This window comes from Camelus bactrianus, chromosome X, assembly GCF_048773025.1.
Source record: "Camelus bactrianus isolate YW-2024 breed Bactrian camel chromosome X, ASM4877302v1, whole genome shotgun sequence".
In the NCBI taxonomy this organism is placed as follows: domain Eukaryota; kingdom Metazoa; phylum Chordata; class Mammalia; order Artiodactyla; family Camelidae; genus Camelus; species Camelus bactrianus.
Genome location: NC_133575.1, coordinates 37,953,249 through 37,981,093, shown reverse-complemented (window position 1 = coordinate 37,981,093; position 27,845 = coordinate 37,953,249). Strand labels below are relative to the sequence as shown.

The following is a 27,845-nucleotide window of genomic DNA, read 5'->3' as shown; positions in this document are numbered from 1 at the left end:
TTACTTATCTTCTTTTGCTTCAGGATGCTAATCTGTGAAATAGAGATAATCATTCATTTAGTCACCAAATATTTCTTAACTGCATATCACATGCTAGCCCTAGGGATACCAAGATGGGCAAAACAGACATCCCCTCTGATCTACAAAGGTGACCGTGGAAGGCAATTGAGTATTTACAATATAGTGCAGTAGAACCAAGATGGATGGGTTACAGAGGCATGTAGGTGGCAGGAGAACCTAACCTGACCAGAACAATGAGTTGGGAGTTGGCCAGGGAAAAGACAAAAAGAGTAAAAATATTTTAGGCAGAGGGAACAGCATGTGCAATGACCTGAAGGTTAGAGAGTGAGCACAGGGCCTGGAACTGAAGTAGTTCAGCACAGCCCAAGAGGAGAGCGTGAGGCTGTGATGAGGGTGAGGATGGAGCAGTAGGCCAGACCACAAAAGGCCTTTGAAGCTTTGATACAGATTTCGACTTCATCCTAAGGATGATGGGGACCTCAAGGCTTTCACACAGGAAAGTGATCATGAGGTTTGTGTTTCAGAGGGATTATTCTGTGGGGAGTGGATTATAGAGAACCAGTCGTGGAGGGAGGAAAAAACAGTGAATAGGCTTTTGCAGTAGTCCAGTTGGTAGATGATGGTGGCTTAGACCAGGTAATGGCAGGGGTAAGAGTTGGAAAGTCAAGAGATTTCAGAGGTAGAATTGGCAAGATTTGGGATTGACAGGTATGTGGGAGTTGAGGAAGAGGGAGCAGTCAAGGTTGACTCCCAGGTTTCTGTTTTGGGCAAAGGGTGGAGGGGGCCATTCATTCACTATCAAAGGGAATGTCAAAGTTGTTAATTGCACAGTGACAGGCACATAGTAAGTACTTGGTGAAGGTTAACTACAATTATTCTCATAAGTTCAGTTTTAGATGTGTGGCGCTGGACAAATATCCAGTAGGGAGTGGGATATATGGCTCATGAGAAGATGCAATGTGATAATACGCATAGGCATTTGGCACAGTGCCCCAAACACAACAAGCCCAGTAAACGTGAGTCTTCTCCTCCCATTAAGGCTCATGAGCAGAAAACATCACTATAGTCTGTTTATTACTGACACCCTTCAGGAATGATCTTCAACTAGATTTGGCATCTTAAGGGAGATTAAGTGGCACTCAGAAGAGCTTTGTGATGGCCTGTTGTATACCTTGGCTTATGGGACAGGCAGGGTGCCTTCACCTGTCACAACACCTTGGTTCGTGAGCTCATCTGAACTTCCTAACTACTCGCTGAGGTAGTCTGGGTAGGCATTAATATTCCCGTTTTACACGTGGGAAACCTCAAATTTGAGACACAGTGACTTGCTCAAAGTTATACAGTTGGTAATGGTCCATCTGTGCCTGGAACTAAGGTCTTCCAGACTCCAAAACCTGGGATCCTTTCCATTGCACCGCCAAGCAGATTAATTTATTGGGCACTTACTGTGTTCCAGGCACAGCACCAGGCCCTTTGCAAGCATTAACCTCTTATTCTTATATTGGAATTATCATTGCCATTTTACAGAGAAGTGGAAATTCAGGATGGGGTAGGTGTCAAACGACTAGCCAGAGATCACTCAGACAGGAGGCGCAGAGCTAGGATTAGCTCGCCATCCTTTCAATAGCATGAATTTTCCCAATCTCATTGCGAGATGCTGGTTGATGACAGAGCTGGTTCATAAACTTTGCTCGATTCAGGTAAACTCAGTTCCAGGGGAGGGGCAAAAAAAAAAGAAAAAAACGGGGGGGGGGGGAGGCTGTGCCGCGCCTGCGCACTAGCCACAGGGGCGAGGAGGTCAACGCGAGGGCGAGAGCGCGGTGGTGCCAGAGAGGGCGTCTACTTCCCAAACACCCGCTGTCCCCACGGTGTCCGTCTGTCCCAAGGTTGGCCCGTCCAACGTGAGAGACGGCATGTCTTAACCAATCACGCAGAGCTCGGCCTGTTGCCAGGGTGAAACGGCGCCCGCCTTTCCACCGGAAGTGGATTTGCAGGTAGGTGGAACAGGAACTGACGCTTTAGGGGCTTGCTAAGCCCTGGGAGTGTTGATATTTTCCAGTCAGTCCGGCTGACTGCGGCCAAGTTGGAAGCCCGGAAGGGAGGTGATTTTAAAATTGTCGCTCGTGGGGAACGCCACACTGTCCTGTCGCAGAACCCACGCCTGCGAGTCAGAGCCCCGGGGAGAGAAGTTAAGAGCGGGACAGGCCGACGAAAGGAAAGGCAAGGAACGAGGGTGCCGACATTGACTGAAATCTGAGACGGTGGGCAGGGAGGGCGAACGTTCGCTTCTGATTGGCCCGTGGCTGTCATCGAGGACCCACGCAGCCGCTTTGATTGGTTGGTGCTCGCAATTGTTGTGGCGGCGGCGAAGATTTTGCCCACGTACTTCCGAACGAGAGGCGGGGCTGTGCCCCGGCGCGCGTGCGCAACTCCCGGGGCCCCACCCGGTAGTTCAAGAACCTGCGAGGGGGCGGGGCGAAGAGGTGCTTGTTTTGGTTCTGTTTCCTTTGAAGCCGAAGGCCGGAACGAACGTAGCAATAACTTGCTGGACTTGGAGCAAAGGCTACGACAGGCTCGCCGCGGTGCCTTCATCTAGGACATCACATCCGGGTTCTCCTGCCTTGTGACCCTCGCACCGCCGACGGTTCGAGAACCGGTGCTGTGATCTCTTTATCCGGGTCCCGCCGATCCCGTCGTGCTTCGCGCACCACTGTAGCCCCCTCATCCGGGTCCTCTCCCGGCGTGCCCCGCGTCCGGTTTGCTGGGGGGTACTCGGTGCTGCCGCCATGACTATTCTCCCCAAAAAGAAGCCGCCGCCACCCGACGCCGACCCCGCCAATGAGCCGCCGCCGCCCGGGCCGTTGCCCCCAGCGCCGCGCCGCGGCGGGGGTGTAGGCGTGGGCGGCGGCGGCACGGGCGTGGGTGGCGGCGACCGCGACCGTGACTCGGGCGTCGTGGGGGCCCGTCCCCGGGCCTCGCCACCGCCTCAGGGCCCGCTCCCGGGGCCACCGGGTGCGCTCCACCGCTGGGCGCTGGCCGTGCCGCCCGGCGCCGTGGCGGGCCCCCGGCCACAGCAGGCCTCTCCTCCTCCTTGTGGGGGCCCCGGCGGTCCCGGCGGCGGTCCGGGTGACGCGTTGGGTGCAGCAGCAGCGGGCGTGGGCGCGGCGGGCGTGGTGGTGGGCGTGGGCGGCGCCGTGGGCGTGGGCGGCTGCTGTTCAGGGCCTGGCCACAGCAAGCGGCGGCGTCAAGCCCCTGGGGTTGGCGCGGTTGGCGGGGGCAGTCCGGAGCGTGAGGAGGTCGGCGCAGGTTACAACAGTGAGGACGAGTATGAAGCGGCTGCAGCTCGCATCGAAGCTATGGACCCCGCAACCGTCGAGCAGGTATGGGCGGGGGGTGACAGGTGAGTGGGTGTGGTGGATGGGATCCCCAAATTGGGTAGGGACCTAAGGAGGGCTCTTTGAGGTCGTTTCAAGGGGTCTACATCTTCTCTCAGAGCCTGGTACTCCTTTTCCCTGCTGGTGGGTGCGTGAAACACCCTCTTCCCTCAGCCAAGGATTTGGAGTTAGGGGCCCCACAGAAGATAGACGACTTAAAGATGGGGTCTGTGGTCTTTTCTAGGACCCATCGTTGTTACTCTGGGCTGTGGAATCTCATCATGTAGGGCTAATAGGTGGAAACTCCCCAGGAGAGACAGGCAGGATGGAATGCCTCCTGAGAGGGGAGTCTCATGATTCTCCAGAGGACTTTGGTCTGTGTTTGGTGGCTTGACATTTCTTTTCCTCTGGGATAAGAGTCTAGGAGTCTCCCTCCGAGTAACACAAGGTGGAGACATTAGAGATGTCTGAGTGTCCCCAGGATACCTAAACCCTTTCAGGGGTCTGAGGCACTATGAAGGACAACCCCCACCTCCTTCTCAGGGAGGTACAGCACAGGACCACACAGCAGTGAGGTCTTAGATTCCTTCCAGAAATCAAGGGCCTGACACACACCATATGCATATCCCCCTAAGATTCCCTTCCCCTTTGGGGACAAAGGTCAAAACCAACACCCTGGGACCAGAAACTCTGCTAGGGTAAATGAGATCACCTTGTAAGTGACAAGGATCTGTGCTTCGTTTCAGTAGTCTGAGACTTCCTTGGAGACAAGAGTGTGAATCCCTCTCTAGGAGCTTAAGCTTCTTTTAAGGGCTAGACCATCCTCCCTCCCAGACCTGAGCCTTTCTTCAAGAAAATGAGGCTCACTGTTTTGAATACTGGAGCCTAGGGTTCCTGCTGCTTATGGACTGGGGCTTTCGGAGACTGGGTCTGAAGCCTCTTCGGGAGACTGATAGCCCTCCACAGAAGCCTTTAGGGGATTTTTCTCTTCAGGGACTGGTGTCTGAGTGTTCTCTTTGGGGATCTGAGACCCACTGTGCCAAGGACACTTGAGCGCACCACTCTCAAGGACAAGAGACCCACACATACCTCAGTGACCAGTGTGTCTCTAGAGATGAGGTCCAGGTTACTCCCTCAAGGAACTTAAGTTACTTCTCAGGAACAGGAGGATTCCCCCCACCAGAATTGAGTCCTGAGACCCCTCCCTTGGGGGCATGGATAGAGTCCCTGGGGAGTAGGGTCCTGAGTCTCCCCTCTCAAGTTTGAACTTTCCCTCAGGTGCGTGAGACACCTCCCCCACCTTAGGACCTGAGACTTGAGCCTACCCTGAGAGTACTGTCACCCCACTTCAGACAGCATATGTACACCCCAGTCATAGAGGCCTTTTAGAGACATAAAATTTCCTGCTTTGGTGACTCGAGCCTAAGCCCACCATCCACTTGTGAACCAAGTCCTGAGAACTGCTTGTTCCCTTGGGGACATGGGTAAGGTGAGATTCTGAGGGAAAGAGTCTGAGCCTCCTCTCAGGGGCCTGAGCTTCCCCTCAGGGACAAGAGATCTTTCACCTTAGGGAAGGGTTTGGGTCCCTCACCCCTTTGGTGTGAGGTCCTCCTCAGTGTGGCCTGAGACCTCTCCCATTGGGCAGAACGACCTGGGTGCTCTTCACAGTCTTAAGAACCTTCTACCTGAGCCGGCTCAGTCTAGGAAGTTCCCCTTACTTTCTATGAGAAGGTTGTCGGTTACTGAGGAAGACTGAAGTCTCTTCTCAAGAACCAGGAGATATTCTGAGTCTCTCCCTGACCCAGCTGTGCTTCCTTCTCATTTCTAGGATCAGGGAAATACTCTGAGCTTCCCGAATTGCTTTCAATAAGCCTGTTTCTTACTAGAGACAGAGAATGGGTTTGGGACACCCCCACTCCAGGGAAATTCTCCACCCACATTCCTCTCCCCCTTTGCTCAGGTGAATCTTTTTGTACTTTACAGGGGCCAGGGTCTTGTCGTTAGTCCCTGTCCTTGTTCCCTTTCCACCCATTACTACTCCAGGCAGGATAAAACATCTGCCAAGGTCAGGACCAGGAGTTGCTGGTTAGGGTAAAATGTGCCTTTTCTTCTCCGCTGAAATAGGAGTGATACTTCCCTGGTCCCAGGGACAGAGAGGAAGAGAAAGTCACGTGCTGCCGCGGTGACTAGAAAGACACCTCCTGAGACCCCCATTGCACCTTTTAGGCTGAGAGTCCCTCCCTTGTAATTGTCCCCCTAAGAACATGGAAGTAAAGCTCTGTGGTTGCATGATACCTTCCCTTCCCAATGACGGGAGAGGCTTCTGTGTCCTCCCACTTCTTGGGACAAAAGGAGGAAGAAGATGCATCTCCTTGCCTCCCCTGGTTCAACTTGGGGTTGAAAGAGGGAAGATTATTCCTGGTGCCCCAGGCTTGGTCCTGAATCATCACTGGGGGCATTTGTAACCTGGAGGCCAATTAGATCCCTTGGGAAAGAGGGGAGTTGTTGAGAGGGATCCCAGATGGTGAATGTGGTCCTTGTTGTGACTACTCAGACTTCCTGTCTGTCTTGATGCTGTGACTGTATCTCTACTGCCTTTGGGAGCCCTTTTGGCACCCTGGGGTCTCAGTGCTGGGAAGGTGGTGTTGTCAGGGGTTTCCTTTCCCAGGCATGGCTGCCTTGCCGAGAGTCTCCTCTGTGCAAAGAATGACTTGAAAGTGTCCTGAGCTTGAGGACCCCACAGAGCATTTTAAGAAGGGGACCCGTGTGCTAATGTGGTAGGAGAAATTGAAACTGGCACTGTAACCAAGGTACTTGGGTTCCCATTCTGGCTCTGCTGGGGCTTTGCTGGATGAACCAGGAAAGTTCTTCCTGTGCTCTCTGGGCCTCAGTTTCTTTGTTGGTCAGGTAAGGAGCTGGTGAGGAGGTATCACTTAGCTTTGGGATTTTAAAGAGCTCACACCAAAGCCCTTTGAACCTGGAGGTGACAGAGAATGGTGGGTGTCTTTTGAGGAAGAGCTGGGTTCCTCCCCTCTCTCCTCTGCCCCTCTGTTCCTTCCCAGCTAACAAAGCTTGGTGGTCAGGACAAGCGCCCTGGTCAGTGTGAGGCTCAGGGTTGGTGAAAAGTGATTTTTGTGGTTGCTGGACTGTGGTGAATAAGCTCAGGGGTTGCCTGTTGGATGGTATGGAGTTAGAGTCATGTGTAGAAAGAGCTTAGGCTTTGGAGCTGGGTGGGCCTGAGCTCAGACCCCAGGGTCTCCTGCTTAGCTGCCAAAAGTCCACCCATGCCAAGGGTTATTGAGAGTCTGAATACCTAACCTGGTCCACCTCATTTCTTGGCTGATTCTTTTCTTGCAGTTTCCCCAGGATCATCTGGGTTCTTCTTAAGAGCCTTTGCAACAACTGATTTTTGTTAGCAAGGGCCCATTTGGCATCTAGGAACCTACTGATTTGTCTGGGGAGGAGGCAGATTGGTATAGCAGGAAGTGGTCCCTGCCTGGTGGTCTGGGTTTGAGTCCTATATCTTCTGGCAGTTCCCTTTTCTGGGCCTCGGTTTCTCCATCCATAAAATGGGTAATGGTGAAGAGGGAGGTTGGACTCATTGTTCTGAAGCTAGTTGTATTCTCTTTAATTCCCTGCTTCCTACCCCCTTTGAGTGGGGCCCCTTGGCTTTTGTGGGTGTGCTATGAAGTTTCAAGCAGTTATCGGCTTCCCTCTCCCCAGCCAGTGCTGTAGGCCCTTGTGTGTATGCTTCTTTTTAAACAGGTTTATTGAGATATAATTCACACATCATACAGTTCACCAGTTTAAAGTGTGCAGTTCAGTGGTTTATGTTTATGTTCACAGAGTTGTACATCCATCACCACAGTCAAATAATTTTAGAACATTTTCTTCACCTCAAAAAGAAAGCCTACATCATATCATCATCATCATCCCCCAGTCTTCTCATCCTCTGTCAGCCCCTGGCAACCACTAATCTGCTTTTTGTCTTGATTGATTTGTTTATTCTGGACATTTCACATAAATGGAATCATACAGTATGCAATCCTTTGTGACTTGCTTCTCTCACTTGGCATAACGTCAAGGCTCATCTGTGTTGTGGCACGCATCAGTACTTCATTGCTTTTTGTTACAGAATAATAGAATCTTCGTTTTTTAAATACCACCCCCTCACCCCCCACCCTCGCAGTGGTCTGGCAATAGGTTTGGGACCTTGCTCTTTTCTGATTCCTCTGCCCTGGAGAGCTTGTGTTAATCCTTGGAGAGCAGTATGTCTGTGTTTCTCATTGGATGAGTTTGCCTATGTTTAGCCCGTGGAGCCGAGCCAGTGTTCCTGGGTGTTTGAGGGGGAGAGAGGGGTGGTCTTGGCACCAGGCTTGCTGGGACAGAGCTGTGAAGCCCAGAATACTAAACATCTCTTGGCCATGGGCTCTGGGAAGACATCTGTCCATGAGCTGCCACTGCTGCTGCCATCTCCCCCTGCCTCCTCCCCACTTCAGTGGCAGCTCATTCATTGATAGGCAGGGTCAGCAGCTTCCCAGGCTGGGAGGGAGGATTCCAGACCCCTGCAGCCTTAATTCTAACCCTTTCCTTGGAAGGATGCTAATAAGATGAGTCCTGGGGGATGGGAGCCATGCCATGTTGCCCAGGGCTCACACCAAGGAGTGCTACAAGGCGGTTGTAATCATTTCCTGTGGCTGCTGTGACAAATTACCTGGGTGGTTTAAAATAACAGAAATTTATTTTCTCATAGTTCTGGAGGCCAGAAGTCCAAAATCAGTTCTACTGCACCAAAATCAAGGTGTTGGCAGGGCCACACTCCATCCAGAGGTTCTGGAGGAGAATGCAGTCCTCTTCCAGCTTCTGGTGGCTGCCAGCATTCCTTGGTTTGTGACCACATCACTCCAACCGCTGCCTGGCTTCTGTGTATGGGTGGTCTCCTGTTCTATCTGTATCGCGTCTTCGTTGGCTGTTCTAAGGACACTCGTGATTGCATTTAGGTCTTACCTGGATACTCCAAGATAATCTCCACATATCAAGATCTTTAACCACATTTGCAAAGACCCCCTTTCCTTATGAAGTAACATTTACAGGTTCCAGGGATTAGGGCCTGATACCTTTGGGTTGTCGTTATTCAGCCTACTACAAGGGTGTTCTTGTTTCCCTTCCAGGGAGAGGAAGAGAACTCATTAAGTGCTCTCCTACTGGGCAAAGTCCTGTAGTATTTGTTTGTTCTATATCCCTATTATTGGGAGGTTTGTTATCCCATTTCACAGATTGGAAAACTGTAGCTCAGAGCAGTTCATCACATGGTTAATAATTGAGGGGATTGGTGGAACTGGATTGGAACCTAAGTCACTTGGGTCCCACAGCTTGCTTCAACTTCTCTTGTGCCTTTGGACCAGTAGATTGCAGAGTCTTGCATCTAGGATTCCCTGGTGTCAGAGAGCTTTGCCTGGCCCCTTTCTGGAGGCTCAGAGGTAGGGAGGGAGTTACCCACAGGCTCAGCAGTGGTCTTGCAAGATTCAAGATCTGGACTTGACTTTCTTAGGCCAGAGCATTGATGTAGCTTAAATGTATCTGTGGTTGGGCCAGCTCTCACGTCTCACTCCCATCAGCTCTTTCTTCCTGGGCCATTTTCCTGAACAGCTTCTAAGTTGGCACCTACCTTGGAGGCTTCTGTCCAGCTAGGGGAAGGAAAAGACTGTGCTAGAAGCGGGACTCTGGGCTCTTTTTGGAGTCCAGGATCATGACCTCCCTGTTTCCTCCCCTCAGAGAGACAGAGAAAGGGTTCTGGAGCCCAATTTCCAAAGGCTGCTGGTGCCAAAGCCAGTGGGTGGCTGGCGGTCTGACCTCCAGATCCAGGTCCAGATATCAGTCTGGCTGCCCTTGCACATGCTTGTGCGGAGAGTGTGCTCAGACCTCCATTTTTAGGGAAAAACCAGGATTTTCTCAGGAGGGGCTGCCAGGTATATCTCCGTGGTGTGGCTCATGGGGCTCCCCTTGTTGCCTCAACACTAGGCTTTGCTGGTGCCCAAACCCCAGTTCTTTTCTCCCTTTGTGAAATGAAGATGATGCTTTCTGCCACCTGGGCTGTGGTAAAGACAATTAAACGAGGTCACCTTTTGCATCTGGTACCTGGCATGGGAAGGCATTCAGCTAATATGAATTCATATTTTTTCCTGGCCTACTTACCTGCCTACTCCTATCCAGGACTTTAGCTCTCCTGAACTCATTGTTGGGTCTCTGTCATCCTTGGGGTGGCAGAAGTGATTTCTTATCCAATTAACAAGCATTTCTGGAGGTTTTGGTGTTTTAATCCTTTACTCAGGTGGCATCTCCTTTCAGCCTTAGTGACTAGCCAGGTCTCTTCCTCTGTTTCACAGCACTCCTGTGTTCACCTCTTTCAAAGCCCTGCTCACACTTGTGTGTGATCATCACCTGTTTCCCTGTCCCTCTAGCAGTTTATGAACTTAACGAGGTTGAGACCAAGTCTGATTCATTTTTTTGTCCTCATCACCAGCCCAGGGTCTGACTTGGTAGCTGCCAGGTAAATCTTTGTTGGATGAATAAGTAGGAGCTCCTCTTGTCTTCTTTGATCCCTTTTCTCCTCTCAATCCCCCCCCCCCCACACGCACACATACTTGAGGTCAGGAGGTTGCTGTGTGCCCTGGTTTTTTGGAACTTCTGTCCAACCTGGGGCTGTGATCATAGTTGCAGCTTCCCTCCTGGAGACCCCTGGCTAGGGTAGGCGCCTTAGTGCTGGGAGATGGCTGACCCTGTAGGACAGAGATAGGGGAACTGGCTTGAGTGTGCTAGTCCATAGCCTCTGGGGAAGGAGGGACTGCTGGAATGTTGCACACAAACAAGAGTCTTTGTGCTGCCTATGGAAGCCCATTAAGGGCTTCCAGGTGCCTTTGTCATCTCTGGATAGCCAGCCACACCTTCCTGGAGTGTAAGCCCTGACAGTGGGGCTACTGGGTGTTCCCTTGTTACCCCTTCTTTATCCTTTCCTGTGTAGCCACTCACCTGGGACTTTATAAGGGCTTCTCAGTTGTACATCATCTGTCTCTGCTGGTCTCAGCCCTTCTGTTACTGGTGAGCCCTTCTGTCACTAGTGTGTGGTATGTTGTTTAGAAAACATTTTCAGATCCTGAAGCTCCTCTGAGTCTCTTGACAGCTCCGTCAAGCAGATCACATATCCCCAGTCTGATAGGAAACTGAGGCTTGGGGAGTTCAGGTAGCTTATCTGAAATCATAAAGCAAGTAAATGATAGAACTGGGGTTGGAACCTAGAGCTTTTGACCTCTAAACCTTGTGTTTCCTACTTTGCCAGGAATTTCTCTCACTTGAGCTGGGCAAAAATGGCCTTCAGAGAGGTGATCCTTTTTGTCTGATCGGCATTAGCCCGGATACTATAAATCCCTGGGCTGGGTGGTGTCCTTGAGGAGGAGCCTTGAGATTTCTGGTCCCTAGGCCTGATGCAGGCTTAGACTGGCTTCTTCTGGTGGCCAGCAGAGGGCGCAAGGAAGCTGGGAAAGTCAGCTGCTTCTGGTTTGTTTTGTTTTGAGATGGAAAATATGTTTTAAGTGACACGTGTACTTTTTTTTTAATAGACTTTATTTTTTAGAGCAGTTTTACGTTCACAGCAAAATTGAGCAGAAGGTGCAGGGAGTTCCCATATACCCCCTGCCCTCACATGCAGAGCCTCCCCCATTATCAATGTCTCCCACCAAAGTGGTACATTTGTTACAATCGATGGACCAACATGGACACATCCATCACTCAAAGCCTACAGTTTACATTAGGGTTCACTCTTGGTGTTGTACACTCTGTGGGTTTGGATAAATGTGTAATGACATGTAACCACCATTATAGTGTCATATAGTGTAGTTTCACTGCTCTAGGTGTCCTCTGTGTTCTGCCTATTCATCTCTACATTGTTTTTTTTAATCTGAAAGTACACATTTGTACAGGTTTACTTAACCCAAGCCTTCAGAGTCAGATGTGCTTTGGAATTCAGAAAAACTTTAGAATCTGGGAAAGACTACTGGTGTGTATATTGTGTATTATGTAACATCTCCGGTGGGGTCTGTAGCAACACCTCTTGATTAGACAGCTAAATGTTTCTGCATAGGAATGTATGCATATTCATCTCCATAGGTTCTTGTCAGCTTGGGTCAGGTTAGATAAAGACTTGGTTTTTAAAGCTTTTTGAATTTTGAGTAAGGTATTGTATATATATCTTATCAAGGAGGTGGTGAAGTAAAATCACCTGTAATACCAACCCTTAAGGATAATACTTTGTTGTATAGCCTTCCCAACTTTGTGTGCATGTGTTAAATGTGTTCAATCACAAGTGAGATCATACTTGGCATACGTCTTGCCTTACACAATGTATCTTGGAATTCCCTAGCTATATGTGGGGCTTGAGATCTAGGCTCTTGCCAGTCACTCCCTCCTCAACATCTCCCCTAAAGTGGCTAGAGGTTCCCCAGGTGAAACTCCTTGAGATAGAGCCAGGTTCTCCCCCCAGGCACTTGCTGAGTCTGGGCCTCTGGCTGCCTTGGGGAAGGCCCAGCACTGGATTCCCAGCATGGTCAGCAGGGGTCAGAATGCAGATGGGGCCTCTGCCCTCAGGACAGCTGAGGCCCCTCTGGGAGCAAGTCTTCTGCTTACACAGCAACTGAGTTCCCTAAAAGAAAGGGTCGCCTCCTGCTCCATGTGCACGGAGTGGTCAGGCAGGGCTGAGGGCTTGACCTTGCCCAGTGTCCTCTCAGCTAATCAGCTGGGCCCCTTGGGAGCTCAAGGGCAGTGCCCTGGGGAGGGGGTACAGGCCTCTCCTGTTGCTGACCCCCCCCCCTCTTCCCTCCAGCAGGAGCACTGGTTTGAAAAGGCCCTGCGAGACAAGAAGGGCTTCATCATCAAGCAGATGAAGGAGGACGGCGCCTGTCTCTTCCGGGCTGTCGGTGAGTCTCTGCCTCAGCCTTCAAGGGCCTAAGGCTGCCCCTGAGCTGTGTCCCAGTTGTTAGGAGTAATTTCCATGACAGGGTTGGGGGCAGAGCTAGCTGGTTTTTTAGGGACTCCAGGCCCCAGTCTCGAGTTAGTATCTGGCTTCTAACCCTCGGTCCTGAAGCAGTGTGGTGCTGTGAGAATAACAACAACAGCAATGGTAGTGATGAAATAACATTACTTAGGGAAGGGCGCTCTGTCAGGCACTATAGGGAATCCTTTGATTCTCTCCCAAGTTAGGTAAGTATAGGACACTTGCTTCCAGTTGACAGATGAGAAAAGTGGCTCAGAGAGGCTCGGAGTTGGGGAGTGACTTATCTAGGGTCAGAGAGTACTCAGTAAAGTCGGGAGTCGCATTCTGGATTAGGTTAGTCTGAGGCCCATGCTCCTAACCACAGCACGTTGCTGTTCAGTAGAGAGAATAGTGAACCCTCATGTACCCATCATTCATCTTCAAAATAGTCATTAACATATTGCTAGCCTTATTTCATCACTACCCCACCCACTCTTTTTCACTCTCCTGAAACGAGTATTTTTAAAGCAGAATGCCAGCATTAGATCATCTCATTCGTAAATATGTCTGTATGTTTCTCTGACAGATGAGGACTCTGTCTTTCTCCTTTAACATAACCAAAATGCCATTATCATGCCTAACAAGATTAATAATTCCTTAATACCATCTACCATCCAGTCTGAACTAGATGTTTGAAGCACCTCTGACTCTGAATCTGACACTCAGTAAGCAATTGTGAGGTCCTGTGCTGGTGTCCAGGGAAAGCTGGAAGTGTGATCTGATCCTCCGATATCTGGAGCTCTGATATCTCCCGAGGAAAAGTACCCTCCGATAGGAGCTTTGAGCTGGGAATCAGAAGTCCCTTCTAGTTCTGGCCCTGACTCATAACTTCCATTTTGCCATCTGTGAAATGATGTTGATTCTGAAGGGCTCCTTGAATCCCTTCTGGGTCTGTTATTCTCTCAGTGTGTGGGTACCCCTCATGTCTGCTGGTGGGCTAGACTGACTCAGGCTCCACTTCTGGCTGTACCACTGATTCTTGGTGTGCCCTTGAGCACACACATCTTTTTTTTGTCTTGAACCTTAAACCAATTTTCCTTGTCTATAACATGAGGCTAAAAGACACCATGTTATAATGGTTAAATGAGATTACTTTAGTAGATCTCTTTAGTGTCTGACATATAGTAGGCCCTCATGGGACAATAGCATTGATAAAGCCTGAATGCTGTTTTCAGTGGTACCTCAGAGCCACGAGTGTTTAAGTGAGTGAAAGTTAAGTGGGGTGAGTGGTTGTCTCCCCATTCTACCAAGCAGAAGAGGTCCCCGCAGTGGACTCTGATGGGCTGGGAAAATTCCCAACCCTCCGATCCTGTGGCTCAAGTCTATGTTCTCCCTGGGATGTTCCCTAGAGAAAGAGCTAGGTTTGGGGTTATTTTGGACCAAAGGAAGGCAAAGAAAGAAAAGGTGAGGGCCCATTAGGTACTAGGCCCTGTGCTGAGACCTTAGGCTGGATGTGGGGTAAGCAGGGCTGCTGGAGGAGTGAGGGTCAAAGAGTGTAGCTGGGCATGTGGGTCTTGGGTGGTCTTTGAGGCAGGTCTCAGGGCTAGTGAGGACCTGGCTGGGCAGTAACCCACGTTAAGAACAATATTTGTGTGTGTTCATCTAGCTGTTTTCCTAAAACACACTCTGACCCTTCCCCCTCTTTGGGGCCTTCCAGTAAGGGGCCTGAGCTTACAGGAAGAGCTGACCACGACAGGTTGAAGGCCTTTCCCTATCAGCACAATGGCTACACATTTTCCCTGACTGGGCTGCCCTTGGCTTTTCTCCGTAAAACCTCAGAAGCCCCACGGCCTCTCCCCCAGAAGTACATGACTCTTGGGTCTCTAGGCCTCATCTGGAGGTTTCTCTGGGGCAGAGCACACAGGACATGTACCTGGGAAGGGAACTTTGTCCTCAAGCTTTCTGCTGCTCCTCTGTTTCCAGCCTAGCTTGGACAGGGACAGGCGGTAGTTGCCCTAGGCTCTGGTAAGAAAGCCTCCGGGTTCTAACTTCCCGCCACACGTTGAATAGTAGAAGGAGCACATAACTGAGGGTTAGAGTTGGAGTGGGGATTGCGGACACAGAGGATGCTCTGTTCCTTGACTTTGACTGTTTGCTAGGCATTCTGCTGGGTGCTTCACGTTGACCTGCAAAATTGGGATTGTTATCCCATGAGACAGGAATGAAGATTGAGGCTCAGGAAAGGGGAATGACATGCTCAGGGTCATTAATGGCACAGCTGGCATGGGAATCCAGATGTCTCCAAAGGACACATTCTTTCTGTGACCCTAGGAACGCCCTAGCTTCTTAGTTTAGCTATCAACTGGCTGGATGACCTCAAATGTATTCCTTGATCTCTCTGGGCCTTACTTCTTCCAGCTAGGAGGCTGTAGTCCTCTACTGTTAGGAACCCTGAGGCAGATGGGTTTCTACCCTCTATTTTGCCTCTGAGATCTGGGTGTCCCTAGTGTAAACCAGTATCCACTGCTTGTGCCCAATTCTCTCTTCCGCCACCCCCTATTGGAGATTTGTGAGCATCAGCAAAGACTTGGGTGGAGTGGAAGTGGGAGCCTGGGTCTCAGAGGTATCCTGTGGTCCACCCTGCCCCTGCTATGCTCAGATAACCTCCTCCTAGAAACGTGAGTCTGCATCTCTCCTCCCTCCCTCTCCCCATATGGCTTTGACTCAGCAAAAACCTCTGGCCCTGGCCCTGGCCTTGGTCTTGGCTTCTGTGGGCAGAGTAGAGGCCACACGTGTCTGTGCCTGCATGGGCCATGGGGATGCAGCTGGGGCTGTGTGTGTTACAGTGATGGGGCTCAAACATCAGCCAGGCCCACTGCTCTGGGCCTTTTAGTCTTAGAACATGGGCTATCAGCATTGATCTCAGATCAATTCTGACTGTTTCATAAATGGGAAACTGAGGCCTCAAGAGGTAGCCAAGGCCCTATTATCTAGGTCATACAGCCAGTATCAGAACATTGGTGTTTAAGGTTGAACCAGCCCAGGAGAAGAATCCCATGGGCCACCATGTACACCAGCTTTCCTTGATCTCTCTCTGCCCTGCCTCCTTCAGTTTTCCCATCTTTGCAGTGGGGATTTTTTTTCCCACCCTGGCTGCCACCCCTGCAGTGGGAATTCTTGAGTAGAGTAGCAGGCATCTCTGAGACCAGACTATTGAGAGGGCCGAGTTCTGTTGTCTCCCCCACTGAGAGTGAGGCAGTTGGGGCCATAGGCCAGGTATGTACCACAGCTACTTGACAGGCCGGTGCGGCCTTTTTCTTGGTTCATCTCCTCAGTGGATCCAGGAGAGAAGTGGGGAACAGACCCGGTCTTGTCTCCCCGTGCTGCTATGTATACACACATTTATGTGGTTTGTTTTCATATTGCCTGCAGATACCAGACTTCCTTTTTTGTCCTCAGTGGAACTTGCTGTGGCTCTTCTAGCAGGCAGGCAGGCAGCAGCCTGGCAGGGAGGCAATTCCCAGGTGCCTCTAGAACAAATGGTAGGGCCTTGTACTTAAACTCCTTTAGATAGTCCAGGCTCTCCTGTCTTGCTCATCCACATAATTCCTCAGCAAATACTGACTACATTTTAGGAAACCTGACGAGGAAGGATTACAGAGGTTTGAGAGACCTTCTCCCGGGCAGCAGGGGAAGGAGGTTGAGGCAAGTCCGTTAGAGCTAGTGGCTACTCCCCTCTCCTACTAACCCCTGGCAAAGGCTAGGAAGGAGGTGAGGGGTTGTTCAGCCTCGCATCTTATCCAGCCTTTAGTCTTGCCTGGTTGGTGACAAGGGCATCTACTTGTTGAGTGTGATTATTCTCTGTAGTTGTGAGGGTTGTTGTGTGGCTGTTTGACTTCAGGGAACATCTTTAGCAGGATCTGCTGGCTCTGTGTGTGCACATGTGCATTTCTATGCTGGTGTCTCTGTATGTTCAGAGAAAGGACAGAAGTGGGGTGTGGGAGGGTAAAGTTCATGCTGACCTCTGTGGCCCTAGTGAGGGGTACAGCCCCTGATACCTGTAATCTCTGCCCACTCACAGGCCTTTCCTGGGTTACAGCTGCTTCCTGCTTGTGCTGGTGGGGAAACTGAGGCAGGCAGGATCAGGCCTGGCCCAGGGAGTCAAGTGGCTAAGGTGACAGCTGGATTAGAGGTGGTGGTAATGTCACCTGGGGAATCAGTGCTTGAAGTTACCAGTTATTCCTTGAAAGCCTGGCCTCTGGGCTCTCCTTCACCCTCCCAAATGTGTGACTTTGGGCCAGCTGTGCCATATTTCTGTACTCAGTATCCCTCCTGGGTAAAGTAGGGTTTTTGGGTGAGGATGGAATGTGAACCTTGAGCCTTGGTGGAACCAATTTTCATATTGTGCTGAGGCTTCCCGAGCCCTGTTTGGGTTGGGGACAGAGGTGAGGTAGTGGGGGACCCCCTTCCAGCTGGACTCTGGGAGGGAAGAGCAGGTGCAGATTGCCCACAAGTGCAGTGTCAGCAAGAGGAGGAGGAGTTTCGGTTTCTATAAAAACAAGTGCTCTGAATTCCCCTACCTCTGCAGGTCCATTGGGCCCTTTTCCCCCACCTTAGCCCCCACTGGGAAGTCTACCTCAGCCCCTAGTCCCATGTTCAAACCTTTTGGGAGGAGAAGGGCTTTCTAGAGGACAGAGGTGGGGCTGGCAAAGTCAGACAAGCATCTCTTCAGTGAGGACTTCCTGTCTTCTTAGCCCTATACTGGGTGTTTTTCCTGCCTTATGTCACTGAAAAGATTCTTCTACTCTACCTCATTGGCAAAGTAGTTGCTCTGTTTCCTCAGTTCAGAGATGCACATTTTATTCCACATTGATGATCTCCAAATTAGGGTACATCTTATAGTCAGTGAAGTGAGTTCCCCCCTCCAAAAGCTATGATTAAATACACATACTGTATCACCTATCAGTGCATCTTAGAATTGAGGAGAGAAGGCGATATTTTACATTTTATAGGTAAGTAGGAAAGGTCATACCTTGCCTGCACTTAAGGACCCTATTTTGTGAGGCCTATGTTATTGATTTGATGTTATTTAGGTTGCTAAAGATTTGAATTACGGGCACAGAAGGTAGACCTGTGGACCTTTGGATTCAGTAAAGGTAGAGAGCCAGTCCTGCCTGCACGAGGAGGGGCAGCCTAGACTCCAAGTTTGGGGCTTTCCTCTAGCTGAGGAAGTGCAACAGAAATGAGGAAGGGCTTAATAAGTGGTTCCGGTGACATTCTAGCTGACTTATGGGTGGCTAGCTATCTGAAGGAGTCATCGTTCTCCTTGTGACAAACAGAGCCCTGTCTCTGGAACATTTAGTATGCCTTCGGTGTTTGGCAGACCACCCCCTATAGTCTTGACAGCGCCCCATGAGAGAAAGAGGAGTTACTCTCCCCACTTTATGGATGAGGACATTGTGGTTCAGAGAGGTTAAAGGCCTTGCCCAGTACCACACAGCTAGGAGGCAGCAGAGCCTTTCTGCCAGGCAAAGGGGTCAGTGGCAGGGAAATGGGGGGAACCTCTGCCACCTCCTTTCCTTGTCCAATAGTCTCCCCTCTTTCCCCCAACTTCTTGCATCTGGCATCTAGTTCAGGTAAATCTATCTCCTACGCCTGGAAATGCCTGTTGACCCTTCCCTAGGAACATCTCAGCCACCTCCCTGAGCTTGGTAGACTGACTTCTATTTAACCCCTTCGCTCCCATCTCAGTTCCTGTTTACTGCAGCTGCTGACAGCCCTGTCTCCTTGGCACCCCAAGTTTATTCTACAGAAATAGCTCCTCAAGCAGCTCAGGCAGCCACAGTGGGTTCTGTGGTCCTGGCTTCTAAGAAAGGCAGCAGCAGGGGGCCCCCAGGCTGTGCGCGGGGCATGTGACTTGCTGGAAGTACCGCTGGGGGGGGGGGGCGGGGGAGAGCGTGGCCACAGAACCCACATCCTTGTTTACATCGGTGAAGGGGCTACCCCTTCCCGCCTTCACAACCCCCACTCCCCCTCACCTTCAGTTCTGCACCTCCAAGAGGACTTGAGACAGACATGGGCCCCATTTTCTATCTCAGAGCGGCCTTTTACTCCTTATCTCACAAAACCCTCCAGAGAGGGACGGGTAGGGCAGCAAAGGTGTTCTTCTGGTGATTCTTCACTGAGGAGGTAGACTGGCTGTCATGCAAGTACTCTGCAGTGTTCCCTGCGGGACCTGCCCCGGCCCCAGTGCCCTAGGGAGATCCCATCAGAGCAGCGGTCCTCTGGGGAGACAAAGGGAAATTCCCTCTTCATCTTAGCCAGAGGGCAACAGGCGTGCCTCATCTTCAAACCCGCTTTAATTTCCCAGGGAAGTGGCTTCCTGGCTCCCCCAGCCTACCCATCCACTCAGCAGACTGTTCCAGTTTCCTGCAGTGCATCAGGCTCTGAGCAAGGGGTGGACTTGGATTTAAACCACCCTCTGCCCTCAGTGGGGGGAGCCCAGTGTGATCAGGCAAATGACGTCTGCACACACCTTTGATAAAACTGGTGATAGAGGTGCCCTGAAGGGTAGGAAACTGTCTTAAGAACTCATTGGTGTTTGACAAGTAGGCAACCAAAGAGGATGGAAAGAACATCCTAAAAAGAAGGAACCACATGTACGAAGACCTCAAGCGAGGCAGAGGGAGCCTAGTTCTTATTGTGACCAAAACCCTGACGCCTGAACCCATTTGGGCCACAGGCTGCCCTTCCTGAATTAAGCTTAAGTTTAGGTGCATATGTGTTTTATCTCTCTTATAGACTACATGCTTCTTGCAGATAGGGACAGGATTTTACTCACCTCAGTGTACCCTACATTCAGGCCCCACCACAGGAAAAGGGGCTGTGAGTGACTGCTCTGTCCTAAGCCCAGTGCTAGTCACTTCACACCTGTCATCTCATTAATCCCACAAGAGAATTAAAGGAAGTTACCCAGCTTGATCCCATTTTACACGTGAGGCAAGTGAAGTTCGGAACACTTGGGTCGTTTACCTCTGGTCATTTAGTTTGCTAGTACCTACCACAACCATTTTTTCCTTTCCATTTTTTAAACCTATAAAGGCCATGCTGATACCTGAGAATCTGGAAAACTGAATTCTAGAGTTGAAGCTGTCACAGACTAACTTTCTGTATGACCTTGGTCAAGCCACAAACTCCTGAGCCTCAGTTTCTTCATGTGAAGAGTGAAGGGTGGGGTGGTGCTTAAGGCCACTTGTGGGATTTGTAAATGTTTGTTGACAAACTCATCTACCCAAGAGGCCTGTGGTTTTGTCCCTCTCACCTGTACTCTTGTTCTTAAAGACTGTCCCTGTCTGCCTCTTTTTTCATGACCCTATTCCAGCCTACAAGGCCAAGAACTTTCCACACCTTGGGGTAGGAAAGGAAGTTTCCCTGGCCCCCAACCCTCCAGCCCCAAGGATAGTCTGTGACTCGGAACTCTTCTCTGGTGGCAGCTCTGACCCCAACCTCTCCTTCTGTCCCCGCAGCTGACCAGGTTTATGGAGACCAGGACATGCATGAGGTTGTACGAAAGCACTGCATGGACTATCTGGTGAGACCTTGCAGAGGCCTTAGGGTGGGGGCAGAGTGGAAGGATCTCCTCTCCACATAGACCTTGACCCTCTGATCTTTTCTATAGATGAAGAATGCTGACTACTTTTCCAACTACGTCACAGAGGACTTCACCACCTACATCAACCGGAAGCGGAAAAACAACTGCCATGGCAACCACATTGAGATGCAGGCCATGGCAGAGATGTACAACCGGCCCGTGGAGGTGTACCAATACAGCACAGGTACTTCGGTGGTGGGTAGGTGAGCGACTGATCATGCCTGGTCTGAGGCTGCCCCGCCTAGGCCACTGTGGGTGCTCCCTCCTCTTTCTCTTCAGAACCCATCAACACATTCCATGGGATCCATCAAAATGAGGATGAACCCATCCGTGTCAGCTACCATCGGAATATCCACTACAATTCAGTGGTGAATCCTAACAAGGCCACCATTGGCGTGGGACTGGGCCTGCCATCATTCAAACCAGGGGTAAGGAGATCCCTGTGCTCAGAATGGCTGCTGAATATAGAGGCCAGAAACCCCTGCTGGGGTCTGTTTTGCCCCTGGCCCACAGAAATGTCCTCTTCCCTTTTCTGAGTTTGCCCCTAATGCCTCATCTCTGTAAAATTAGGGAATTACCCAAGGTGATCTCTCAGGGCTCATTCTGTGGTCTCAGTTTACCTGTCTGAGCTGGCTCACCCATCTTTTGTGCCTGTTGAGGGTTGGCATTTTGGGATATGGAGCACATTTGGGAACTGTGAGCCAGTGCTTGGTCTGGGGGTCTTGACACCCACATGGATCCTCCTCCGAACCTCAGCAGGTACAGACAGCTGTGGTCACAGAAACTTGGAGTGCCGGCCTGGCCCCGCCACTTACTGGCTGTAGGACTTAGGGCAGATTGTGTAAGTAATCTGGCTGGCAGCTTAGCCGATGCAGAAAGTGCCTAACACTGGACCTGGTGCCTAGTAGGTGCTCAGAAGGTGGCAGTACGTTTTCCCAGCACACACTGACAGATTCTCATTCTCTGTCTATTCATACACAGTTGCCTGCTGGGGGTTTTGATATCTCTTCTATTCAGGTTTCACTTCCTACAAACAGAAAGTGCTCCTGCTTCATTTTGGGACACATACCCTAATAACAGCACACTCTCCAACATAGAGGGGTTTTTGTTTTGTGTTTTAAATAAATTTTTAATATCAGAACAGTTTTAGATTTATGCAATTACTGTGCTTAGAGAATTCCCATATACCCCACTATGATTAACATATTAGCATAGTATGTTTGTCAGTTAATGAACCAATATTGATATGTTAACTAAAGACCATACTTTATTCAAATTACCTCAGTTTTTCCCTAATGATTTTATCTGTTCCATGATCTTATCCAGGATACCATATTAAATTTAGTTGTTGGGTCTCCTCTTGACTGTGACAGTTTCTCCTGATTTCCTTGTTTTTGATCTGTTTACAGGCTGTAGTTTTACCTTTTCTAGAATGTCATATAATTGGAATCACACAATATGTAGTTTTTCCAGTGGCTTCTTTCATGTAACACTGTACATTTAAGATTCATCCATGACTTTTTGTGGTTTGATTGCTCGTAACTTTTATTTTTTCTTTTGTTAGAAATGTGAATGCCCTAGTGTTTTTTTTATTTAATTAAAAAATTATTGACTTAAGAATAGTTTTAGATTTACAGAAAAATTGAGACAATAGTACAGAGTTCCCATATACCCTCCTCCCCCTTGCACACTGTTTCACTATTATTAAGGTATCAGATGACTGTGTACATTTCTTATAATATACGAACCAATATCGATATATTATTATTAACTAAAGTCATCATGTCTCCTTAGGCTCCCTTTGTGACGGTTTCTGACTTTCATGTTTTTGGTGACCTTGACAGTTTTGAGGAGTACTAGTCAGGTATATTGTAGGATGTTTCTCTTGGAATTTGTCTGATGTTTTTCTCATGATTAGACTGGGTTTATGGGTTTTAGGGAGAAAGATCATAGTGGTAAGCTGCTGTTCTCATCACATCATATTGACAGTATATCCTATGAACATGATTTATGACTGCTGATGTTGACCTTGATCACCTGACAGAAGTGGTGTTTGTCAAGTTTTCTCCACTGTAAAATGACTCTTCCTCCATCCCCACCTCCTTTTCCATGCTGCACTGTTTGGAAGGAAGTCATTATACACAGCCTACACTTAAGAAGTGGGGGTTATACTTCATCTCCTTGAAAGCAGAGTATCTACATAAATTCTTTGGGATTCTTCTGCAAGGGAAATTTGTCTCTTGTCCTCCGTTTATTAATTTGTTCAATCACTTATGTATATCAGTATGGACTCAGGGTATTTATTTTATGCTTTACACTTTGGGTTATAATCCAATACTATTTTTATATATTTTGATGCTCAAATTGTTCCAGTTTTGGCTATTGGAACCTCTTTTAGTTGGTCCCTGCATCTCTTTGAAATACCCCCATCACTCTGGTGGTGATTTTTTGCGGTGGGGAGAGGTCTTGGGATTTTGTTTTGTTTTAGTTTTGAGTGCTTACTTTCTGGCACTACAAGGTGCTGCAGGCTCATCTTGTGTATTTCCTGCATCAGTCCTAGAACCAGCTATTTCTCCAAGGAACCCTGATTCCTTTTATTGGAGAATTTTATTAGAAACCAAGATCTAGGTGATCTGGGTACTGAGTGTGCTCCTTGCTACTGGGGTATCCTTGCTTCTAGGCCCTTTCAGCTGACAGAGCAAGGAGGTATATGTGTGTATACTAATCTGTGTGTATACACATTATCTAGAAATGTTTCTGTATGTAACCATCTGTCTCTATATGAAGCTGTAGTTCTTACCTGTATCCTCAACTGATAGGTACCTTACTGTTTTAATTTGCAATTCCTAATAACAAATGGTGTTGAGCATCTTTTTGTGTGCTTACTTGTGTATCTTTTCATGAAGTTGTATGTTTAGATTTTTTTTGCACATTTTTTAATTGGCTTATTTTAACGTAGAGTTTTACATACTTGGGCTGTTGCCCATGGGTAAAAAAAATTACATTTTACATCATTACTTAGTGCACACACACACACATTGGTATGTGGTGTGTGTATGTACATTAAAATAAGTATCACTGAACAATACTTCAATTTATTCCCTGGGATAGGCACTGATATTTTTCATTATTTCATTTTAAAAAATCTGTTGTGTCTCACAGCCTGACAGAGCACACTCTGATACAATGTCCCACAAGTCATATCACCCCACACCATACTGGCACTGTCCTCTTGTCCACTTAAATGCCCCAATACTTCCTCTACCCTGTGCACACACAGCTAACTTCTGAGGTGGTCTTTTCTCCTTGTCCCATTTGGGAATAGGTGAGGAAGGCCTCAGCAATTGAGTTGTCACTGGGTGAGGCTTCTTTAAATTCCGGCCTCAGCTGGAATACACCTGGCTACCCCAGACTTAGTACTTCAGTGAGATGTTTTGGGGTTGGGAGCAGGGCTTCTGAGTGTAGGAGTTTGAAATGACAAGTCCCACAACCCAAGCCTGCCTTCCCCCAGTCCCTGATGGATAGGCAGCCTGCCCAGGGGGGTGCTTAGTAAGAGTACCTGCCTCCCTGTTTCCTCTCTTCTAGGCCTGTGGGCCCACCTCCTCTAGCCAGTTCTGGCTCTTGGCCAGACTTCAGATTATCACCCCACATCCCTGTTCCTCCCACACCCCCTTGTAGTTTGCAGAGCAGTCCTTGATGAAGAATGCCATAAAAACATCAGAGGAGTCATGGATTGAACAGCAGATGCTGGAAGACAAGAAGCGGGCCACAGACTGGGAGGCCACAAACGAGGCCATTGAGGAGCAGGTGGCTCGGGAATCCTACCTGCAGTGGCTGAGGGATCAAGAGAAACAGGCCCGCCAAGTCCGTGGCCCCAGCCAGGTGGGTCCTGGGCTCTGTTACTAGACTGGCCAAGAACCCATTACTTCCCATGTTCTGCCCCAAAACAGGCAGAATAAAATTAAGCGGTTTTGACATCTGGTAGAGAAGGAACCTCCTAACCCTAGTCTGTACAGGATCTTGGCCTTAGTCTTGGCATTGTGCCTTAGAACTTTTAACATCTGTGCAGAACAAGCTCTTTTTAAGGAGTGAGGGAGGGCAGCCATTGGTAGTGACATGCAGGATTCATGGGTAGTTTCAGAGGGACAAGCTTTTGCTGGATGTTCTTGTGTGCCAGGCTCTGTGCTGAGGATGTAAAATCAGGTCCAGGCCGCTCCACCCTCAGTGATCTCCTATCTGTTGAGGGAGACAGATGCATCAGTGGAATCCTTGACCCTGGCTGGGAGACCAGTGAAGGTGGGGGCTCTGGTCAGTCTTCATGCAGAAAGGTTGAATTTTTAAGTGGGGCAGGGCAGACAGGCATTTGAGGAATCACAAGGAGTTTAGAGTGATTATAGATGTTGTCGAGAGCTAAGTAATGCATTGAACAAATATTTATTGCAAGTCTGTGCCAGGCAGTATTCTCAGTGTATGGGGGTACATTGGTGAGCTGGGCAGTCCCAGATCCTTGTCTTTTTGGTGCTTAAATCTTTGTAGAGTGTAACAAAATAAACAGTAAACATAATGAATAAATTAATTGAGAGGTGGTACGGATGGAAGATGTAGAGCAGGGTAAAGGGTATGAGTAGGGCTGAGTAGGGCTGGGAGTTCACAATATTAAGTTGCATTGTCAGGGTCAGCCTTAGAGCAGGTGAGATTTAAGCTAAAGCTTGCAGAAGGTGAGGAAATTAGTTAAGTGCCTGAGCCAGGGAAGGCAGAGGGCCAGCAGGAGCAAAGACCCGGAGGTAAGTGCATACCTGGTGTGATTCAGGAGCAGCCCGGAGGCCAGTGTGGCTGAACAGAATGTGGTAGTAGATGGAGTTAGAAAAGTGGGGTGGGGGGAGCAGATTGGAAGGGGCTTTTGTGGGCTGTGGTAAGGACTTTGGCTTTTATTCTGAGTGAGGCAGAAGCCATGAGAGGGTTGTGAGCAGAGGAAGAATGGGATCTGACGTAGGATTTAACAGGATCCCCCAGACTGCTAAGAGTAGAACGGAGTCTAGGGGGCAAAGGTGGAAGCAGGGGGACCAGCCAAAGAGAAGGCTGCTGTGGTATTCTTGGTGACTGATGATGGTTCTGGCAAAGGAGAGGGTGAGAAGGGGATAGGTTTGGATTTACTTTAAAGGTAGAGGTAACAGGTTCCCTGTCAGATTGGCTTTATAAGGATGTGAAAGGGGGTTAAGGAGCTTACCTTCATCCTGTGGTCTGTTGTGTGACTAGGAATGATGGTGGCCTATGTAGAAGCTGTGTCATAGCCAGGATTCTGGTGTGGAGTGAGCCCTTTGGGGATGGGGCAGAGGAGTGTTGCATCTGGTGTTGGTACTTACCTCCTTCTCTCCCACCACAGCCCCGGAAAGCCAGTGCCACATGCAGTTCTGCCACTGCAGCAGCCTCCAGTGGCCTAGAGGAGTGGACCAGCCGGTCCCCGCGGCAGCGGAGTTCAGCCTCGTCTCCTGAGCACCCTGAGCTGCATGCCGAGTTGGGCATCAAGCCCCCTTCCCCAGGCACTGTCTTAGCTCTTGCCAAACCTCCTTCACCCTGTGCACCAGGTCAGTGACTCGCTGGCAGGGAGCGTGCAGGGGTTAGGAGGTCCTGCCTAGGTCCTGGGCCCTGCCTCTGACTCTCCATCTGCCCCAGGTACAAGCAGCCAGTTCTCGACAGGGGCCGACCGGGCTACTTCCCCCCTTGTGTCCCTCTACCCTGCTCTGGAGTGCCGGGCCCTCATTCAGCAGATGTCCCCTTCTGCCTTTGGTAAGCCTCCTCTGTCTAGGGGCCAGGGACCAGCTGGGAGTTGGGGAGAGATGGAAGAAGCAGAAAGTCCTGAGAGGGAGCTTCTGGAGCCTCTGGCCATCTCCCAGGGAAAGAGACTTTCAGGCTCAAGGGTCTGTCCCAGAGGGGCTCTGAGTGGGGTGATGTGGGCCCAGAGGAGCCTTTTCCTTGGAGAAAGGAATGAGATCCCTGGATGGGATCTCTCCAGAGCCAGGGGTCAGTGAAGGGCAAGAAGGCAGGCTGAGAGTGCTCTGTCATCCTTTTTCCCTTCTTGCCCAGCAGGTCTGAACGACTGGGATGATGATGAGATCCTAGCTTCGGTGCTGGCAGTGTCCCAACAGGAATACCTAGACAGTATGAAGAAAAACAAAGTGCACAGAGACCCACCCCCAGACAAGAGTTGATGGAGACCCAGAGACTGGAGACCGTCTCCCAACCCCCACCACTCCTGCCCTCCGGTGCCACCCCACCTTCTTTGGCTTTCTTCCCTCTTGCCTTCTTCCTTCTTCCCTCTCTCCCCTCCTTTCCTTCCCCACTTCCCTCTGGCTGGCCCACCCCTGCGCGCCCTCTCATCGCTGCCACAACCACCATCACCTGTCTCTTCGCCAGCTGATGTGCCCTCTTGCCCCCTGCACAGCACCATCCCTGCATTCCACAGGGGACTCGGGCAAGGGTGCTGAAGGTAGGCGAGAGGCACACAGAGACAAACCAACTGGCAGCCAGGCAGCCCCTGAAGACAGACATTCAGACAGAGGGAAGTCTCCCTGCCCCCAGTTCTTTCCAAGATCAGAAAATTGTCACCCCACCTCCACAGTGATGCCAGGGAGGTGGGAGGAAGAAGTGGGAATATCCCCTTCCCAGTACCCCCAAGAATGTCTGAGCCTTCAATGTTGAATTTTTCTTTATTAAAATGTACTTTTATCTTATAAAATCATTCAATCAAAAAGTGATGTAGACAACAGTATTGGCTCTATGAAGGCGGCATCTCTGGTTTGGGGGCAGGCAGGCCATGGGGCACAGAGGGGGCACAAAGATGTGTTTGTTGTCCCTGGCCTCCAGCTCTGTGGAGGTGGGCAGGGTCTAGGGCGTGAGCCGGGGATGGGGACGAGGGGGGCAGGTGTCAAGTGGGCTTTTTGGACAATGAGACTGACCTCGCTGCATTCCTTATGCTTCCACCACCACCACTAGTCTTTTTCGGGGTGGGGGGCACTTTTGAGGATCATGGCCGCCGCCCAGGATTTGAGTGTGGGGAGTGGGAGCAGCCTCAGCAGATGGGGCACCCGTGCCCTGCAGGTGTCGACAAGATCCGCCATCTGTAATGTCCTTGGCACAATAAAACCAAATGTCAGTTTCCCCTGAGCACCTCTGTTCTGTGTGGGGCAGGGGGTGGGTGGGCCTCTGGGCAGAGGCGGTGATGGCACAGGCCTTGGCTTGACCTCTGGGGGCCGCATGCTCTCCAGTAGGGTCTGTGTGGGGGCCCAGAGTTTGTTCATATTTGATTCACTGCTTACTAAACTATCTTCTGGACGTGTTACCACCAAGAAAGCTCTGTCTTTGCCCGCTGTCCCTGCCTCGGTATTGGCACAGGATATAGCCTGCCCACCCTATTTCCTGGGGTGTAATGGGAGCAGAGAACTGTGAGCTTGAGGGCAGGGACTGAACTTCCAACTTCTCTGACTGCCTCTTGTCCCGTATGTTTTTGCTCGCTCTTTGTGATTGTTTGATGAGGAAATGCTTTAAACAGGCACAATGGTTTCTTATTAGCAACATGAGTTTAGTGGAAGTGACCAGAGGGGACCCCCTCACTGGGTTTTAGAAGCTAGGGAACAGCTAAACCCTTTTTTGTTCACATTCCCCAGTTCTGTTGATAACTTCTGTCCCTGCCCTTCCTAGGGGTAAAGCCCAGGTTTTGTCAGTTGTCTTTTTTGATGTCCCTCAATAATGGGGTACCCCTATGGAAGAGTGTGTG

At 50.0% G+C, this 27,845-nt stretch overlaps 1 protein-coding gene across 3 annotated transcripts; it reads left to right on the top strand.

Annotated features, from left to right (window-relative positions):
• The first annotated feature begins 1,950 nt into the window (after positions 1-1,950).
• Positions 1,951-27,235, top strand: OTUD5 (OTU deubiquitinase 5). 3 transcript variants are annotated; one of them, XM_045505149.2, is made up of 9 exons: positions 1,951-3,401; positions 12,274-12,364; positions 19,947-20,011; positions 20,099-20,255; positions 20,351-20,499; positions 23,750-23,953; positions 25,455-25,656; positions 25,745-25,858; positions 26,156-27,235. In XM_045505149.2, exons 1-9 carry the CDS (start codon positions 2,808-2,810, stop codon positions 26,278-26,280), a joined length of 1,701 nt encoding a protein of 566 aa, XP_045361105.2. In that variant the 5' UTR covers positions 1,951-2,807; the 3' UTR covers positions 26,281-27,235. The 3 variants fall into 3 exon arrangements, with proteins under 3 accessions (XP_045361105.2, XP_045361104.2, XP_010966445.2); XM_045505148.2 differs by having other exon boundaries at positions 1,962-3,401; positions 12,271-12,364; XM_010968143.3 differs by having other exon boundaries at positions 2,014-3,401; positions 12,271-12,364; positions 26,159-27,235.
• The last annotated feature ends 610 nt before the right edge of the window (positions 27,236-27,845 follow it).